Raw genomic sequence first — 19,786 nt, 5'->3', positions numbered from 1 at the left:
TCACCTTTTATTTGAGGGTATTTTCTTACGTATCTGTTTACCATTTAGAAATTAAAGCACTTTATGTATCTGGTCCCCCCAAAGTTCACTTGTAGTATATTGCATTTAGTCAAAAGTTACTATTTGGTCCCATGTTCCTACCACACAATGACTACATCAAGCTTGTGACTCTACAACCTTGTTGGATGCATTTGCAGTTTGTTTTGCTTGTGTTTCGGATGATGTTGTGTGAGAAAGTTACAGAGGCACAAAGATCATATCACCAAAACATGCTAACAGGGGAGGTTCAGAAACATGTTCTATTCTTGTTTACAATAAAAGTGACTCCAAAATGACTCAATACATTATTTACCATTAATTTCTATTGGGCACAGAATTGTCCGAAACACGACCAAAACAAACTGCAAATGCATCCAACAAGTTTGTAGAGTCACAAGCTCATCACTAAGCTAAGGACCCTGGGACTGAAGACCACCTTCTGCAATCGGATCCTGGACTTCCTGACGGGCCGCCCCCATGTGGTGAGGAAAGGCAATAACACTTCCGCCACGCTGACACTCAACACGGGAGCCCCTCAGGGGTGCGTGCTTAGGTCCCTCCTGTACTCCCTGTTCACTCACGACTGCATATTTTCTACTCACTATATATAGTCATGTTATTTTCTACTCACTATATATAGGTCATGTTATTTTCTACTCACCATATATAGTCATGTTAAGGAAGCATTTCACTGTTAGTCTATGAAGCATGTGACAAATCAAATGAAATTGTATTTGACAAGCTTGATGTAGTCATTGCGTGGTAGGAATATGTAACCGAATACTAAAAACGTTTTAATGAATTTAAAACACTATAAGTGAATTTGTCCAAATACTTATGACATCTTCAAATGGGGGGACCAGATGCAAAAAGTGCTTTCATTTCTAAACGGTAAAACAGACATGAATGAAAATGCCCTCAAATCTAAAATGCTGCAGTATAGTTTTAGCTTCACTGTCCAAATAAATACATAGGGAAGTGTACATGGTATGTATGGTGTATATGCATATATTGCTCTCTCCTACTGGCTAGTGTAGAGAGCCTGCGTGAGGAATCGTCCTGTTAAGGCATGGTAATCCACCCCTGCAAAGAGCTGATTGAAGAAACGCGGATGATCTGGAGAGAGAGATGCTCTTTACCTTATTTAGTGCGTGCATTCAGGACAGTTCTAAGTGATTGCCTACCAAAAATCAACTGTAACCAGAATCACACTCATCTCCCTCTGTCTATGTTTCCCTGTGGGGTTGGGGTAGCTCTGGTCTAGGGCGTTTGTGCGGCTTGCTTATTAGTGAAGGAAAGCTCAGCGATAGCAAACCGCCCTAACACCCTGGACCAGAGCTTGGGCTGGGGGCTTACTGGTCTTGACGCTGTACTTGGCTACGTCCCGTACTCTCTGCAGCAGCTGGTGCTGGGACTCCCCGTTCTCTCTCAGAGCTCCAGATCCAGCAGAGCAGCCAACTCCTCCGGTTCCCGCCACTCACACACCTGTAGCCCGGGTATAACAAGCACGAGAAGCCCCTGAAAATACAGCACTGGGTAGTGTGTAACTCCCGAGGTTTGATTGTAATGCAAACAATCAGGTGGGAAGATATCAATTAACTTACCGGTACTAGCCCAATGGCCAGTGGTTCCTAATTATTTTTTCCAAACTATTTTATAATTTCTGGGAAAAAGTTTTTTAATAGAAACTTTAACCTTTAATGTCAATCATCTAAAAACGTGTAAACTCAAGAACCTATTTTACATAATCTAAGGTGTTTGTGTTGTGTCCCGCCATCGGTTGAGACACAACATGCTCTTGAATACAAGGTGGGTGTAATTGAAATAATATAAATATAGTTCATAGAATAGACCTGTAATTCAGACCACTGTAATTTAGCTGGTACACCATTGAAATTAAATCATGTTTTTATTCAAAAACAAAACATTTGAAGAAATAATACAATTGTTTGACAACACTGTAAGCTTTTAAATGATCTCAAACTCAACCATTTCTCTTTTCCAGTGATGAAGACATGGATGTCTCATGGTATGATAGGGTATGCAAATTCGGTCAACTTTGATCATCTTTATGTTTTGGCATTCAGGTCCAAAAAGTCACTTTCTGACCACTTCACCCAAGGGCAAACATGTATGGAAAGTTATTTTTTAAATCAGAAAGGATGCTGTCAAAAAGGGATTGATTTCAAATGGACACAATGCAGGGAGGTTACAGTTTAGACAGAATCATCTTTCAACAGACGGAGTCATTCTAAAGTGACTGCGTTGCCATGAACTATCAGTGCAGATGGTCGTTGTTAGACAGATAACTTATATAAGGTGAAGATAGGATGTGAGACCTTCTCATTGATGTCTGTGCCCTTACACAGCACCTCCTCCATGAGGACTTTAAAAGCCCGGGTTAGGAAGTGCTGGCCCTCTCTGTGGTCCAGAAGTGGTTCATTCAGGCACAGCCGATCATTGGGGGAAGGTTATGTTAGTTATCCCATAGTCTAATGAAGGAAGATGATGAGAGTTGAATAGTGACGTGGCAATCAGACGACAGTATGACGCTAAAATACACACGCACACACGAATTGAAACCAAACACTCAATAATTGAAATCAAAACGGTTTTTGCACTACTGGTCATTATTTTTTATTTTACATCAAAATGTTCCGAAGGAAACATCAGTGTATCGTAGATATCGAGTCACAGGTTGAAAATCCTGCACAATACGGATGTACACCCTCGCCCCCATCAAACACAAACATTCCATATCACCTCGCTCCCAAACACTCAGATTCCTCCAGCTATTGCGAGAGGAACGCCATGCCAGGTTCCAGAATCTCACTAGTTGACGCATGGCTTAAAAAGCCTGTCTGTAAATGTGCATAACATAAAATATTGGTAAACAATTGAGCAAATGCATCCCATGACAATTTAATATGCAAATAGCACTTGATTTATACATCTGTACTCTGTAGTAACGTACTCGAAGAAAACGATTTCCAGAGAGCAACAGGATTCATTTGAATAAATCTCCTATGGCAATAAACATCTTAGACTGTGGCTGTTAAAATGGTTACAGAACAAACCATAAGATTAAGTTGTACAAAACATTTCAAACATACCTTGGAACTGGATATATAACACAGTAGGTCTATGTCGTAAATGGTCATCGGTGCAAATCTCAGAAACTGAAATTTTGTTCACAATGAACACCACATAGATAGCACCAGACCCTTAAGAATGAAGTCTACAGTACAAAGTCCATATTCTTACCATGCATGAAAATTCAGTGTTGAGCTTGACCATTTCATTACTAGGTTTATGGTTCAAGGGTGAGTAAAATTACCTGACCAGAGTGAAACAATAACTACATGAAATCACAAAGGTCATCAGTACACATAGTGGAATATATCATGTAATCTATTTTGAACATGCAAATAACACATGGAATCAGCAAAAAAGTATTAAACTGATGCTCCAGGTACTCAACTAGTCTAAAGGACAGTTTTATTGCTTCTTTAATCAGAACAACAGTTTCCAGCTGTGCTAACATAATTGCAAAAGGGTTTTCTAATGATCAATTAGCCTTTTAAAATGATAAACTTGGATTAGCTAACACAACGTGCCATTGGACCACAGGAGTGATGGTTGCTGATAAAGGGCGTCTGTACGCCCATGTAGATATTCCATAAAGAAATCTGCCGTTTCCAGCTACAATAGTAATTTACAACCTTAACAATGTCTACACTGTATTTCTGGACAAATGGACAAAATAATTGCTTTTCTTTCAAAAACAAGGACATTTCTGAGTGACCCCAAACTTTTGAATGGTAGTGTATATATATATTTTTTTACAAAGAAATAAGCAACAAAACAAGAGATGATGCAAAACAAAAGTATAAAAGATATTTGTAAAAAAAAAAAAAAAGAAGCTGACCTGGTAAAAAAAATAAAAGTAAGACAAATTGTCACCCAGTCTGACCATGAGGATTTCCTCCTGGTATAATGGTAAAGACGTTGCGTTACCATGCAGAAGACCTGGGTTTTACATCCCACCGATAACAACCGTTTCCCACTAAACCTCAACCATGGAACACTAAAGTCTGAGGCCAAGCACCGTGGTAAATCCCTGCAGTGGAAATTATGCAATAGTAGCTAAGGGTTAGTAGTAAGGCCAGACTGCTACGGGGCTAAGATGGGGTCCAGGAGAAAGTCTATGCTGTCTGGCGGCAGGGCCCAGTCGTCCTGGCTGAGCAGGGAGTGGAGATTGGCCGCCGTGGCCTCCTGCCGTTTCAGTGTGCTCCAGTAGCGCAGCATGGCAAACACACGGTCCACATGGCTGTGTGGATAGTCCTCCAGGATCTGATCCAGCTTGACAGAGGGAATGTCTAGGGCCCCTGTACCAATTGCCCTCCAGGAGCGACCGATATTTCGAGCCACACGCATCAGATCCTTCTCCACCACCATTTTAGAGCCTGCTCAGCAACAGAAGGGTCCAAAACGAAACACCAGACAGACTGTCACTAGACAGTCAACATTATAACGTTTTGAGTTCAATTATACCCTATATTCCCTTGTTTCAAGAGGGTCAACTCACCATCCTTGCATGTCTGTTTAGCGGGTAGGTTCTCTTCGGACTCAAATGTTTGTCCTCTCTTTCTTGTAACTTCATTTCCCCCTAGAAAAACAAAAAAAACATTATTTAAAAATGGCATCATTTTTCAGTACAGTAAATATGGTAATATAGAGGGGCGACACCATTTGTTTTTCGCCAGACAGGGTGAGAGTAAAGAGATCTGTTCTTCACCTGCAGCTCTTTGATCATTCACTGGCAGTTCCTTGAGGAACAGAAGGTTGGGAAACGTATCCTGCATTTCTTTGCCCGTCAGGAGCTGCAGAAGCTGCTCTGCAGCAGTGGGTCCTTTGTTGATCACATGGTCCAGAAGGTCCTGGGCCTGTTTTGATGGGTCAGTGAGGGCTTTGACCTGCTTGTACTCATGCCGGGCCAGTAGGCTGAGGGAGTCTGCATGCTGCAGCACAAAGGCAGGGTCTGCACTTAGAGTATCGATCAACTTGGGCTTCAGACGACACAGTACCTGCTGGGCGCCACCTAGGGGTTCTTCTTCAGCCATGATCAGCTAGCTATCCCCTTCTATCGCTGGACCTGAGAAAATGGTGCATTACAGTAGCTGTCATTAAATCTGCAAATGAAAGCTGTTATGCAAACTGGCATTCATTCTCATCGAATGTAGGACTATAGTTTGATTGAATTAAATTGGAAACTTATAGTCAAAGTTAAATACTTAGAGATTGTGTCTTCATTACTTGTGTTATTATACTGAACAAAAATATAAACGCAACAACATGTTTCATGAACTGAAATAAAAGCGGACAGAAATGACACGTGTTTACATCCCTGTGAGGGAGCATTTCTCCATTACCAAAATAATTCATCCACATAACAGGTGTGGCATATCAAGAAGCTGATTAAACAGCATGATCATCACACAGGTGCTGGGGACAATAAAAGGCCACTAAAATGTGCAGTTGTGTCACAACACAATGTCTGAAGTTGAGGTCGCGTGCAATTGGCATACTGACTACAGGAATGTCCACCAGAACTGCTGCCAGAGAATTGAATGTTCAATTCTCTACCATAAACCGCCTGCATTGTTTTAGAGAATTAGGCAGTACGTCCAACCGGCCTCGCAACCACAGACCACATGTAATCACGCCAGCCCAGGACCTCCACATCCAACTTCTTGACCTGCGGGATCATCTTAGACCAGCCACACGAACAGCTGACAAAATTGAGGAGTATTTCTGTCTGTAATAAATACCTTGTGTTGTGAAAAACACATTCTAATTGGCTGGGCCTGGTTCCCCAATGTTCTGCCCTCCCAGGCCCACATCCATGCCGTCATGTGAAATCCATAGATTAAGGCAGAACATATTTAAATTGACTGATTTCTTTATATGAACTCAGTAAAATCGTTTTAATTGTTTATATTTCTGTTAAGTATATTTATTCCTGTGTTATCATGTTTCTACTTTCACTTTTTCCCCTGCATTGTTGGGAAGGTAAGTACGCGTACGCGTTTCACTGTTTGTTGTTTACGAAGCATGTGACAATTAAAATGTTATTTGAAGTTGTTAACTATGGTGCGTTTGGTTGCCTGATTTGCATACTGCTAATTTGGCCAGGTAAACATTTGAACGTGACGATATGATAATGGTAGCCTACTTTTTTGGCTTTAAATTAAGATGACACTTTTTTCATGGATCGAGTTAGATTTTCAAGCATTTACTGATTTCAGCTCCCAAATTACTTCCGCGCCCAAAAATTAGCCCGCAATTACACACATTGTTCTGTGTAATTGTGGGCTATTATTTGGGTGCAGGTGCAAGTCAGAACTAGGAAACTCGGAAATATCCAACTTGGTAACTGCTTGAACAGTGCACTTGTATAACTACAACCAGCTGGCAAGTCAGAAATGTCCATGTTCTGAGTAACATTTGAATGCGTCTAGTCGGGTAACGTTACTCATCGAAAATACTCGAAATGCCCATATCTAAATAATGAAGAGTTTTGTTGATGTCTGTAAGCAGGAAGTTGCCCCACTATCTTTAACTCGAGCTAAATGCATTTTTAACGCACAGAACCAAAACATCATTTGCTTAACGTTTTATTTTATCATGATAAAATTGTATGCAACTTCTTACCAGAAACGTTTGAAAACACCAGAAGCCTCTTCTTCTTCTGTGGGTTTGATGGCGGGCTACAACCCAAAAGGGTCTATTGTCGCCACCAACTGGACGGGTTGAAACCAAAATAAGGTAAAAAGAAAACCCATATACGTGATAGGGAAACTAACCTCATCCACGCAAATAAAAATAGTACATTAACAAAACAAAACTCCTACTTCTTCCTTCAATTCTCCATATCTCCCTTCTCAGGCTCTAGGGCCGTGTGACACTATTCCATGTAACTTTCAGCCCCTGCAACCGCTCTGCCGCTTCCACAATGATTTCTATCTTCCTGGACCTTCTCGCCACCTTTGCAGTACCATTTATCACCATAGCTATAAAGGCCACAAAATCCACCTTAACTTTTTAAATGTCAGGATCCTGCTGGTGAAAGGAAACCCCTGCAGTGAAGGCCTATCTACCACCATGGACTCTTCAAGTGCCCCATTCACACCCTCAACCCTTTTAACAGCATACGATATGCTCTGAATAGCCCTGACTTTGGCCACCTCATTCTCTTTCATTTTTTAAATTTATTTTTTATTTCACCTTTATTTAACCAGGTAGGCTAGTTGAGAACAAGTTCTCATTTGCAACTGCGACCTGGCCAAGATAAAGCATAGCAGTGTGAACAGACAACACAGAGTTACACATGAAGTAAACAATTAACAAGTCAATAACACAGTAGAAAAAAAGGGGAGTCTATATACATTGTGTGCAAAAGGCATGAGGAGGTAGGCGAATAATTACAATTTTGCAGATTAACACTGGAGTGATAAATGATCAGATGGTCATGTGCAGGTAGAGATATTGGTGTGCAAAAGAGCAGAAAAGTAAATCAATAAAAACAGTATGGGGATGAGGTGGGCAATTTACCGATAGACTATGTACAGCTGCCGCGATCGGTTAGCCGCTCAGATAGCAGATGTTTGAAGTTGGTGAGGGAGATAAAAGTCTCCAACTTCAGCGATTTTTGCAATTCGTTCCAGTCACAGGCAGCAGAGAACTGGAACGAAAGGCGGCCAAATTAGGTGTTGGCTTTAGGGATGATCAGCGAGATACACCTGCTGGAGCGCGTGCTACGGATGGGTGCTGCCATCGTGACCAGTGAACTGAGATAAGGCGGAGCTTTACCTAGCATGGACTTGTAGATGACCTGGAGCCAGTGGGCCTGGCGATGAATATGTAGCGAGGGCCAGCCGACTAGAGCATACAGGTCGCAGTGGTGGGTGGTATAAGGTGCTTTAGTGACAAAACGGATGGCACTGTGATAAACTGCATCCAGTTTGCTGAGTAGAGTATTGGAAGCTATTTTGTAGATGACATCGCCGAAGTCGAGGATCGGTAGGATAGTCAGTTTTACTAGGGTAAGTTTGGCGGCGTGAGTGAAGGAGGCTTTGTTGCGGAATAGAAAGCCGACTCTAGATTTGATTTTCGATTGGAGATGTTTGATATGAGTCTGGAAGGAGAGTTTACAGTCTAGCCAGACACCTAGGTACTTATAGATGTCCACATATTCAAGGTCGGAACCATCCAGGGTGGTGATGCTGGTCAGGCGTGTGGGTGCAGGCAGCGAACGGTTGAAAAGCATGCATTTGGTTTTACTAGCGTTTAAGAGCAGTTGGAGGCCACGGAAGGAGTGTTGTATGGCATTGAAGCTCGTTTGGAGGTTAGATAGCACAGTGTCCAAGGACGAGCCGGATGTATATAGAATGGTGTCGTCTGCGTAGAGGTGGATCAAGGAATCGCCCGCAGCAAGAGCAACATTGATATATACAGAGAAAAGAGTCGGCCAGAGGATTGAACCCTGTGGCACCCCCATAGAGACTGCCAGAGGACCGGACAGCATGCCCTCCGATTTGACACACTGAACTCTGTCTGCAAAGTAGTTGGTGAACCAGGCAAGGCAGTCATCCGAAAAACCGAGGCTACTGAGTCTGCCGATAAGAATATGGTGATTGACAGAGTCGAAAGCCTTGGCAAGGTCGATGAAGACGGCTGCACAGTACTGTCTTTTATCGATGGCGGTTATGATATCTTTTAGTACCTTGAGCGTGGCGGAGGTGCACCCGTGACCGGCTCGGAAACCAGATTGCACAGAGGAGAAGGTACGGTGGGATTCAAGATGGTCAGTGACCTGTTTGTTGACTTTGCTTTCGAAGACCTTAGAAAGGCAGGGCAGGATGGATATACGTCTGTAACAGTTTGGGTCCAGGGTGTCTCCCCCTTTGAAGACGGGGATGACGGCGGCAGCTTTCCAATCCTTGGGGATCTCAGACGATATGAAAGAGAGGTTGAACAGGCTGGTAATAGGGGTTGCGACAATTGCGGCGGATAGTTTCAGAAATAGAGGGTCCAGATTGTCAAGCCCAGCTGATTTGTACAGGTCCAGGGTTTGCAGCTCTTTCAGAACATCTGCTATCTGGATTTGGGTAAAGGAGAACCTGGAGAGGCTTGGGCGAGTAGCTGCGCGGGGGGCGGAGCTGTTGGCCGAGGTTGGAGTAGCCAGGCGGAAGGCATGGCCAGCCATTGAGAAATGCTTGTTGAAGTTTTCGATAATCATGGATTTATCGGTAGTGACCGTGTTACCTAGCCTCAGTGCAGTGGGCAGCTGGGAGGAGGCGCTCTTGTTCTCCATGGACTTCACAGTGTCCCAGAACTTTTTGGAGTTGGAGCTACAGGATGCACATTTCTCCCTGAAGAAGCTGGCCTTAGCATTGACTGCGTGTATTGGTTCCTGACTTCCCTGAACAGTTGCAGGCATTTGAAAGATGTGGCTTCATGGTTCCCACCACAATTGCAACACGTCACATTTTAATCACTTTAATAACACATAATATGATATTTTCCACAACTTGGATATCCCAGCTTCTCCCTTTGCAAACACTTGACACATGACCAAAAGCTTTACAAAGATCACACTGCATTGGTCTTGGGACTAATGCTCTGACACTGTAGTTAATATACCCTAACTGCACTTGATTAGGGAGAGACTACATATCAAAAAACAAAAGAACAGACAACTTTTTCTTTTCTTCATTCACCACACAATTAATCCGACGTGAATCAATCACTCCAATAATATTTTTAATCTCTTCAACATCTACTTCCCACGAGACGCCAGATATAACCCCCTTGAGGGCTGCTCTGTTCCTAAGAGATACACACAACACTTCAAACATCAAATCGGGTGAGACGCAACACACATTTCTTCTGATCCTCAGGAGCACAAAAAAATCTAAGCCAGCCTGCCTCTTGTGATCCTAACAGACTTCACTCTACCCAGCCGACTAAAAACGAGGGCTGAGGGGCTTACGTTGCAAACTTCCCTTGCTTGGCTCATCATTTGGACCGCCCTCCAAGATGGCAACAGGAATTCCCTGTAAGTGGATGAGGGTGTGTCTTTTAAGTGTTTGGACCACCAGAAGACCCCATGTAGTGACTACTATAATCTTCTTATTCTATGATATAATGGCGGTCTGCAAACAAACGTTAAAGAAGCATGCCGCCACCTACTGTGCTGGAGTGTGTGGTCAATCACGGTTTATAACATTTCTAAATCCTCCTACCTAACTCAGTACTTCTGAAAGTTTAAAAAAAAGAGCCCTACTAACCTCTAATTGACCCTCCCCTATCCCTCAAATCCCCTCCACCCCCCCCACCCCGTCCAACCCCAATGACCCTAAACTTCAATCTTTCCCTCTCTTCAACATACTTACAACAATATAGTGACACATTCTCCACCGTTTCATCGACCATACACTTCAGACACAAACCATTCACATGCTGCCAACCAGATGTAATGACGAGTTCAATGTCCCAAGCACAATCGAGCAAACACCACCTCTTTCTTCCTAATCTGACCTTTGAATCTTGGTCCACCGACCTTTCTTTGGAGGGCATATAAATGCTGGCCCTTGGGCTCAGAGTCCCATCTCTTCTGCCACACATCTATCAAAATGTATCTGATCTTACATTTGGACTCACCTCAACCCAGTGGAACATTAATATAAATTGTATCTTTATTTCAAAGCTCTTTTGGCTAACTGGTCTACAATTTCATTCCCTTCCACACCCAAATGTGCTGGGACTCAAAAAATTCTCACTACTACACCCAGTCTTTCAATTTTCCATAACATTCATACCTCCAATAGTAGGTCACTCCGATTAGATTTACAAGATGATAAACAACTCAATACAGACAGAGAATCTGAGCATATTATAATTCTAACAGGTTGTACCCACTGGAGGGCAACTAGTGTCGTGAAACACTTCAACTGCGTATACGGACAGTCCATCTGTTAGTCTTCTACATTTTTATTTCACCTACATATCTGCACATCAAATTCAGGAATGTAAACGCCTGCTCCTGTGTGTCCACTATCGGGGTTATTGGATCCATCTGTGAAAAGTGGGGGAAAAAGCATAAAACTTCGACCAGTTTCCCTACATCACTAACGTCTGACCAATCTTTCCTTATACCTACCAAGGTTAGATTAACAACAGGATCTGGGAGTAACCATGGAGGAACATCCCCTATCAACACAGACGGGCCAATATCCAACCCCTCTCATCAACAAGCTTCCAACTGTCCAACCAAAACCACGGCCTTGCCTGCTAGTATATTCCCAACAGTCGTCTAGAGCAGTAGCAGTGGGATTCTCAACCTCACAGCCTTTCAACCTAACCCAATAAGCGAATGACAATTTGCTAAGCCGTATATCCAAAAGCACCTCACCTTCCTTCACTCCTAAGAAATGTACAGATGTTAATTTAAATGCACCAATACACATCCTTAAAGCTGTATACTGGATTCTGTCCAGCCTCTGAAGCCAAGTTGTCACCGCTGTTCCATAAACTATACACTCGTAATCAATTGTCATCCTGATCAGAGCTCTATAAATATCCATCAACGATTGTCTGTCAGCACCCCCTTCATAACCAGAGACCGAGCGCATAAGATTCACCACCTTCTTACACTTGGTTTCAACATTTATGACATGATCTTTCCATGTATATCTCTCATTGAATCATAGACCCAAACATTTATACTTAGAAACCCTCCTCATAGGCTGTCCATACGGAAACGACTGTATATTATCACAAATCAGCAACCTTCTTCGAGAAGAACATACAACAAGACTTCGCCACCGACAATTTAAAACCCCCAGTCAATCGATCATCTTTCAGCATCCATTATAGCTTGTTGAATAGATTTGATCACACGAGAGACATTCCTTCCCCTCTTCCAAATGTACTATGCTCGTCTTCTTTGAGTTTTTATTGGTGGATCACAACCAACTGACAGGTGCATACACCGCCACCTACTGTACTGGAGTGTGAGGCCGGTCACCAACTGTCTATACCACAATATTCTCTTAATTAACCCTGAATTTCAAACACAGGAGGTTGATGACAAATACAACAATTTGATGCCATGCCATTATCTCCATTCCAGCTATTATTATGAGCCGTCCTCCCCCCAGTAGCTTCCTGTGATTTCGAACAAAATGCAAAAATTCCCCACAAACCTCACTATTCCCAAAATACCACCCAATCCCCATTCCCTTCCGACCTCTCTGACCCTATCAAACAGCCTCTCCCTTTCTGCATCATACATTTCACAGAATAATAATACATGTTCAACCGTTTCCTCTACCATACAGCCATTACACATTCCAGTACCATGGTACCCTATCAATTTCAAAGAGGAATTCAATCCCATTCCCGTATACCCTAATCCCATCCTACACAACATAACTTCCTCCCTTCTGTTTCCATTTCATGACACTCTATCCCATTCAGATTTCCTTGTACTATCAAAATGTCTGCCCTTACTACTTTTATCCCATTGTCTCTGCCAACAATCTAACCCATTTTTCAGAATCTGTTTTCATTTCCCCTCTACCCAACTGCACCTGTATAGAGTGCCACACCGTGAGTCATAATACCCATAAAACTTAGCTGTCCAAAAAATTCCAATCATTTTTCTACAATACATTTTTTCCAATGGGGGATTTTTAGAAACACTTCAAATAAGGGCTGTGTTTCATGTAGGATTACCCTGGTGTGACGTTTTGATTACCACGTAAATCTCTCTAAGACAAGGTGACTTATCAATATATTCAGGCTCTATATCCACAATATTATTTTCCACTGCTTTTTGTTGTTGTTGCTATTATAACTACCATATTATTTCCATTAACTTCTGTATGAACAGGAATCCAATAGAATAATGTATATGCTGAAAGATAATGATAAAATAATTCCACTCTGAAACCTTATAACTGTATGAAATTGATTAGAATCATAAAATTATAATCTGATGATGTATGTAGTTTTAGTCGGAATTAGGTTTAAACAAGGTATCTGTATAGTGGAAAAACACAGACTGTCTGAGCAAGGCGTAGCTTAGGATTTGAACTTGTGTGTGCCTCGTAAAATACTGAAGAATAATTAAAACTGTGTTTGAGCCAACCTGGCTAGGCCTCTGAGAGACTTGGGAGAGGACAGGAAGTTCTTCTCAAGGTCTCCCTAATCTCGGGGGAATGGAACTGTCGGCTGGGTAGTGATACACAGTGGTGAGAACTATGGAGAAGGATCAATCTCACCTACTGTTTGTGTGTATGTATGTGCATATGTGCGCAGCTATAAAATGTATGTTTTTGTATTCTTCACCTTCTCTGAATAAACTGTGCTATCGTTTTGCATAAGCTGAGTCTTTGACTAATTATTATTAAACCCATGGTCTTACAAACCTCGGGGATTGGTCAAAGCTTGATTGATTGATAGTTATTATCATTGGGATTGAAAATTCTCATGACACTTCTTCGCCGGTGCTGACATGCATGGCATGCTTGCCTACGGAGCTGTGAGGGGAACGGCACCTCAGTACCTCCAGGCTCTGATCAGGCCCTACACCCAAACAAGGGCACTGCGTTCATCCACCTCTGGCCTGCTCGCCTCCCTACCACTGAGGAAGTACAGTTCCCGCTCAGCCCAGTCAAAACTGTTCGCTGCCCTGGCCCCCCAATGGTGGAACAAACTCCCTCACGACGCCAGGACAGCGGAGTCAATCACCACCTTCCGGAGACACCTGAAACCCCACCTCTTTAAGGAATACCTAGGATAGGATAAGTAATCCTTCTCCCCCCTAAAAGATTTAGATGCACTATTGTAAAGTGGCTGTTCCACTGGATGTCATAAGGTGAATGCACCAATTTGTAAGTCGCTCTGGATAAGAGCGTCTGCTAAATGACTTAAATGTAAATGTAGATACGTAGCGCTGCTTGCAGGGTGGAGGGTGGTTGCTGCACACACTGGACTGTTGACAGCCAGCACGTGTCAAGTGAGTGCTGCTTGGTTGACATTCATGAAGCCAGCTAGCTAACTCGTAAATGATTAGGTTACTCCTGTATACTTTTTGTAAGTTAACAAAATTGCATCCAATTGCAAAAGAGTAGAAGAGAAGTCATATTTTGAGGAGCAACTTGAACATGTATTTGAGCAAATTCAGTGATGAGTTCTATTACTGTTGTTGTTTACTGTTTGGCTATGGAGGATGATGATCGTTCATGGCCTAGGCTGTCACCCAGTTGGTCACCAGTCTGAGTTGTTGTTGATGAGAATTGACTGGCAGTTCCAGTCGAGCATACCCTACATGACCAAAAGTATGCGGACACATGCTCATCGAACATTTCATCCCAAAATCATGGGCATTAATATAGAGCTGGTCCCTAATTTGCTGCTATAACACCCTCCTCTCTTCTGGGACGGCTTCCCGCTAGATGTTGGAACATTGCTGTGGGGACTTGCTTCCATTAAGCCACAGGAGCATTAGTGAGGTCGGGCACTGATGTTTGGCGATTAGGCCTGGCTCGCAGTTGGCGTTCCAATTCATCCCAAAGGTTTTCGATTGGGTTGAGGTCAAATCAAAGCACATTTGTATTGGTCACATACACATGGTTAGCAGATATTAATGCGAGCGTAGTGAAATGCTTGTAATAGGCTGGGAGCAACAAAATGGAGTCCTGGTCAGATTTGCCGAAGGGAGGGTAGGGGAGGACTTTGTATGCATCGTGGAAGTTAGAGTAGCAATGGTCCAGAATGCTACCAGCCCGTGTTGCGCATTCAATATGCTGATAGAATTTAGGAAGCCTTGTTCTCAGATTAGCTTTGTTAAAATCCCCAGCTACAATAAATGCTGCCTCAGGATGTATGGTTTCCAGTTTACATGGAGTCCAGTGAAGTTCTTCCAGGGCCATCGAGGTATCTGCTTGGGTGGGATATACACGGCTGTGACTATAATCGAAGAGAATTATCTTGGTAGATAATGTGGTCGGCATTTGATTGTAAGGAATTCTAGGTCAGGTGAACAGAAGGACTTAAGTTCCTGTATGTTGTTGTGATTACACCATGAGTCATTAATCATAAGGCATACACCCCTGCCCTTCTTCTTACCAGAGAGTTGTTTGTTTCTGTCGGTGCGATGCGTGAAGAAACCGGGTGGCTGTACCGACTCTGACAACATATCCCAAGTGAGCCATGTTTCCGTGAAACAGAGAATGTTACAATCTCTGATGTCTCTCTGGAAGGCAACTCGTGCCCTAATTTCATCCACCTTGTTGTCTAGAGATTGGACATTGGCGAGTAATATGCTCGGAAGCGGTGTGTGGTGTGCTCACCTTCTCAGTAGGCAGCTCCATCTGCCTCTCCTGCGGCGACCACGTTGTTTTGGATCGGCCTCTGGGATAAGATCCCATGTCCAGGGTAAAGGTCCGAACAAAGAATCCACTTCCGGAAAGTCGTATTCCTGGTCATAATGTTGGTAAGTTGGCATCGCTTTTATATCCAATAGTTCTTCCCAGCTGTATGTAATAACACTTGAGATCTTCAGTCAAGTTCTTCAACACGGATCTCGACAAACCACTTCTGTATGGACTTCGCTTTGTGCACAGGGGCATTGTCATGCTGAAACAGGAAAGGGCCTTCCCCAAACTGTTGCCAAAAATGGCCTAGAATGTAATTGTATGCTGTAGCATTAAGATTTTCCTTCACTGGAACGAAGGGGCCTAGCCCGAACCATGAAAAACAGTCCCAGACCATTATTCCTCCCCCACCAAACTTTACAGTTGGCACTATGCATTCAGGAAATCCATACTTTTGGTCATATAGTGTAAGTATGCACACCCCACTGCTATGACACTCCAAACTGAGCTCAGGTGCATCCAATTTCCTTTGATCATCCTTGAGATGTCGCTACAACTTGATTAAATGGCATATATATTAGAGTTCTCCTTTGGCCAATTACATAGTTTGGAAATAATTTAGAAATAAATGCACCTGTCTATATAAAGTCCCATAGTTGACAGTGCATGTCAGAGCAGAAACTATACAATCAAGTCCAAGGAACTGTCTGTAGATCTCCATAAGTCGCTCTGGATAAGAGCGTCATATATCTGGGTATATATCTGGGAAGGGTATAAAACTATTTCTAGAGTGATGGAAGTTTCCAAGAATACAATGGTCTCCATCATTGGGAAATTGCAAAAATATGGAAAAACCCAGACTCTGCCTTGAACTGGTCGTCCGACCAAACTGAGCAAGAAGGACCTTGGTTATGGAGGTGATCAAGAATCCACTGACCACTCTGATAGAACTACAGAGTTCCTTGGCTGAGCGATAGGAGAACCTGCCAGAAGGACAACAGTCTCTATAGCACTTCACTAATCTGGGCTTTATGGGAGAGTGGCCAGATGAAAGCCAGTCCTGAGAAAAAGGCACATGACAGCACCCCTGGAGTTTAAAAAAAGGGGATGTAGAAGACAAAGGCAAAATATTCTGTGGTCTGATGAAACAACATTTTTACTATTTGGCCTGAATGAAAACCAGGCACAGCTATTCACCCATCTAACATCATCCCTACCGTGAAGCATGGTGGTGGCAGCAGGTTTACAGCAGCATGGTCGGGGAAAACCTTTATTCAACTAGGCAAGTCAGTTAAGAACAAATTATTATTTACAATGACGGTCTACCAAAAGGTCTCCTGCGGGGACGGGGGCTGGGATAAAAACAAATTTAAAAATAGGACAACACACACACATCATGACAAGAGAGACACCACAACACTACATAAAGAGAGACCTAAGACAACAACATAGCATGGTAGCAACATATGACAACACAGCATGGTAGCAACACATGACAGCACCACAACATAGTAGCAGCACAAAACATGCTACAAACATTATTGGGCACAGACAACAGCACAAAGGCTAGAAGGTAGAGACAACAATACATCAGGCGAAGCAGCCACAACTGTCAGTAAGAGTGTCCATGATTGACTCTTTGAATGAAGAGATGGAGATAAAACCGTCCAGTTTTTGACTGTTTGCTGCAGCGAACTGAAAAGAGGAGCGACCCAGGGATTTGTGCGCTTTGGCAGAATGGATAGAGGGAGAAATGAATGGTGCCAAATACAGGCAGATCCTTGATGAGAACCTGCTTCAGAGTGCGAACGACCTTAGACTGGGTGGAGATTTATGTTCCAACAGGACAATGACCCCAAGCATACAGCCAAAGCAACGATGGAGTGACTTCATAACAAGAATGTCAAAGTCCTTGAGTGGTCCAGACTTAAATCTCATTGAAAATCTGTGGAAGGACTTGAAGATTGCTGTTTACCGTTGCTCCCCATCTAGCTTAGCAGAGCTTGAGAATATCTTCAAGGAAGAATGGGAGAAAATCCCCAAATCCAGATGTGCAAAGCTGATATAGACATACCCAAGACGACTCAAAGCTGTAATTGCTGCCAAAGGTGCTTCTACAAAGTATTGACTCAGGGGTGTAAGGGGTAAAGGAGATATTTCTGTATTTCATTTTCAATACATTTGCAATGTCTTAACATGTTTGCACTTTGTCATTATGTGGTATTGTGTGTAGATGGGTGAGAAAAACATATGTAATCAACTTTTAATCCAGGCTGTAACACAACTACATTTTTTTCCTAAACTTTGGGCAAAAATCAAATGAATAAAAAAAACACACACAATGTGGTTTTCAAGCCTTTTTTTCAAATGTAATGAAAGGGTAATGAAAGGGTAATGAAAGTGCGTTTGGTTTTTTTTCTACCCCGTATTTTAATCATGTTACCTCGAGACCAAGATAGCGTCTTCTCACATCAAGTGTGAATTAATTGCCACTTGTGCATACCATGATCATCGAACATAATTATCCAATTAGTTCAAAATAAATGTTCAACCATGTGGATTGACTTCAAATGAAATGCTTATCTTAAGGACATTATCAACAAACATTTTAACTTATTGTCTGTTATCAACATTATATGGGAATAATAACCATTTTGTCTAAGAAAATGTAGCCTCTTTCCATACAAAGTTACAATTTTCATTCACTATCCATGGAAAAACGTAAATGAAGTGCATTCATTAATACACATGTGAAGAACGGAGGCGCAGTCTGGTCAAAAAAAAATCAGAAAGCATCTCCATAATAACAGACGAATCCACTGACACAAAATACCAAAATGTTTCAAATGTATATACATATATATATATATACATATATACATCATTCTGAGAACCTGCGCTTTTACGCTCGCTTTGTGGAGGCAGAGAAGCACATCTCTCCAAATAATGTAGTCTAACAGAGTGGGAGAAATTGCTGGGTTGTTATTTCTATAGCGAATGAAAATAGGCTAGCAATTTGTTCTGAGAATGTTCTACATTTCCCCCTCTACATTTTCTTATATAAAAAGGCTTATCATCATGCATGTTGTGTTGCTACCATGTTTTGTTATGTTGTGTTGCTACCCGGCTGTATTGTCATGTGTTGCTGCCATACTATGTTGTTGTCTTTGGGTCTCTCTTGTCGTGATGTGTGTTTTGTCCTATATTTTTTTAGGTTTATTTTTAATCCCAGCCCATGTCCCCGCAGAAGGCCTTTAGCAATTTGTTAGGCCGTCGTTATGAAATAAAGGTTTAATAAATAAATCGTACCCATATGTTAATAAGAACAGAAAAAAGAATGCGTTGTGAAATATTTTTGTTGATTGATACTGTCTTGTTATGTAAGGATGAGACTGTTTCGTCATATCCTCCACAACCTTCTAAGGCAGAAGCATTATGAGACAGCATTATGTTTTTGTTTTTTTCTTCCGATGACTGTCTATCAAGCCTTTCCGTTTATAATCTGATGCTAAATTGCAGGTCTTTCAGAATATATTGTTGTCTGCAAAGAGTGTCCCAGTGGGGTTTTGACATGCTCTTTTGTTCGATATTTTTTTCTCTGGTTGAATTCATAGTCTCTCCCCTTTAACTGTCACAATTGCCCCATTTTTATAGCCTCAGATGATCAGGGATTGAGTCTGTTGGAGAGGATCAGCTGGAGCAAAGTGAGGTGTAGAATCACTGATCTACAAATAGTAGAATTGCAGGAAATTAGATTTAAAACGGCTACATTTTCTGCTAGCTCATGGAATAACGTAGAATTGCAGAAAAGGAGATTTGAAACTGCACATTTTTCTCTGTGCCAACAAGAAGTGTGAACAGTTTGGTGTCGCATAGGTTGCGAGGTGTGGGTTTGTTACTATGCCGATAAATGCCAACATCCATCCAGACATTTGCCAACTAGGACATTTGTGTGACAGACCATCTCAAATAGTACTGGAGTACTCCTGCTATAGGCCTACACCACATAAATGGCTCCGAGCCTCCCATGCATAACCCTACTTTCATTCTCTAACACTAAGACTAAAACTAAATCATATAAAAACTCTATAGAAATGTTTTTATCAAACCGAAGCGGAATAAAAACAAGTAAATCAATGGCCCGGAATACAGATAAACATACAGACCTTTTAAGGAGTTGAAGAGGGATGATAACACGGGTTTGATATAGTGATAAGAAGTAAGTCTCGTCTTTTGATCACACACACACACACACACACACACACACACACACACACACACACACACACACACACACACAC

At 42.2% G+C, this 19,786-nt stretch overlaps 1 protein-coding gene across 2 annotated transcripts; it reads right to left on the bottom strand.

Moving 5' to 3' along the window:
• Nucleotides 1-2,660: 2,660 nt before the first annotated feature.
• zgc:174906 (uncharacterized protein LOC571548 homolog) lies at nucleotides 2,661-19,782 on the bottom strand. Of its 2 annotated transcripts, XM_035739153.2 has the most exons (5): nucleotides 11,108-11,126; nucleotides 6,754-6,842; nucleotides 4,838-5,194; nucleotides 4,628-4,708; nucleotides 2,661-4,505 (listed from the first exon to the last, which is right to left on the bottom strand). In XM_035739153.2, the coding sequence occupies exons 3-5, from the start codon at nucleotides 5,160-5,162 to the stop codon at nucleotides 4,213-4,215; spliced, it is 699 nt and encodes a 232-aa protein (XP_035595046.1). In that variant the 5' UTR covers nucleotides 5,163-5,194; nucleotides 6,754-6,842; nucleotides 11,108-11,126; the 3' UTR covers nucleotides 2,661-4,212. The 2 variants fall into 2 exon arrangements, with proteins under 2 accessions (XP_035595046.1, XP_035595047.1); XM_035739154.2 differs by lacking the exons at nucleotides 6,754-6,842; nucleotides 11,108-11,126 and adding an exon at nucleotides 19,652-19,782.
• Nucleotides 19,783-19,786: the final 4 nt, after the last annotated feature.

This window comes from Oncorhynchus keta, chromosome 27, assembly GCF_023373465.1.
Source record: "Oncorhynchus keta strain PuntledgeMale-10-30-2019 chromosome 27, Oket_V2, whole genome shotgun sequence".
In the NCBI taxonomy this organism is placed as follows: domain Eukaryota; kingdom Metazoa; phylum Chordata; class Actinopteri; order Salmoniformes; family Salmonidae; genus Oncorhynchus; species Oncorhynchus keta.
This window is presented reverse-complemented; position numbering and strand designations above follow the sequence as displayed.

Bases quoted from the DNA above. Each gene is read 5' to 3' on its own strand.
- zgc:174906 (XM_035739154.2), bottom strand. From the start codon at position 5,162: ATGGCTGAAGAAGAACCCCTAGGTGGCGCCCAGCAGGTACTGTGTCGT. The intron at 4,709-4,837 runs GTGAAGAACAGA...TTGTTTTTCTAG, and splicing joins GAATGATCAAAGAGCTGCAG to GGGGAAATGAAGTTACAAGA. The intron at 4,506-4,627 runs GTGAGTTGACCC...GTTGCTGAGCAG, and splicing joins TAAACAGACATGCAAGGATG to GCTCTAAAATGGTGGTGGAG.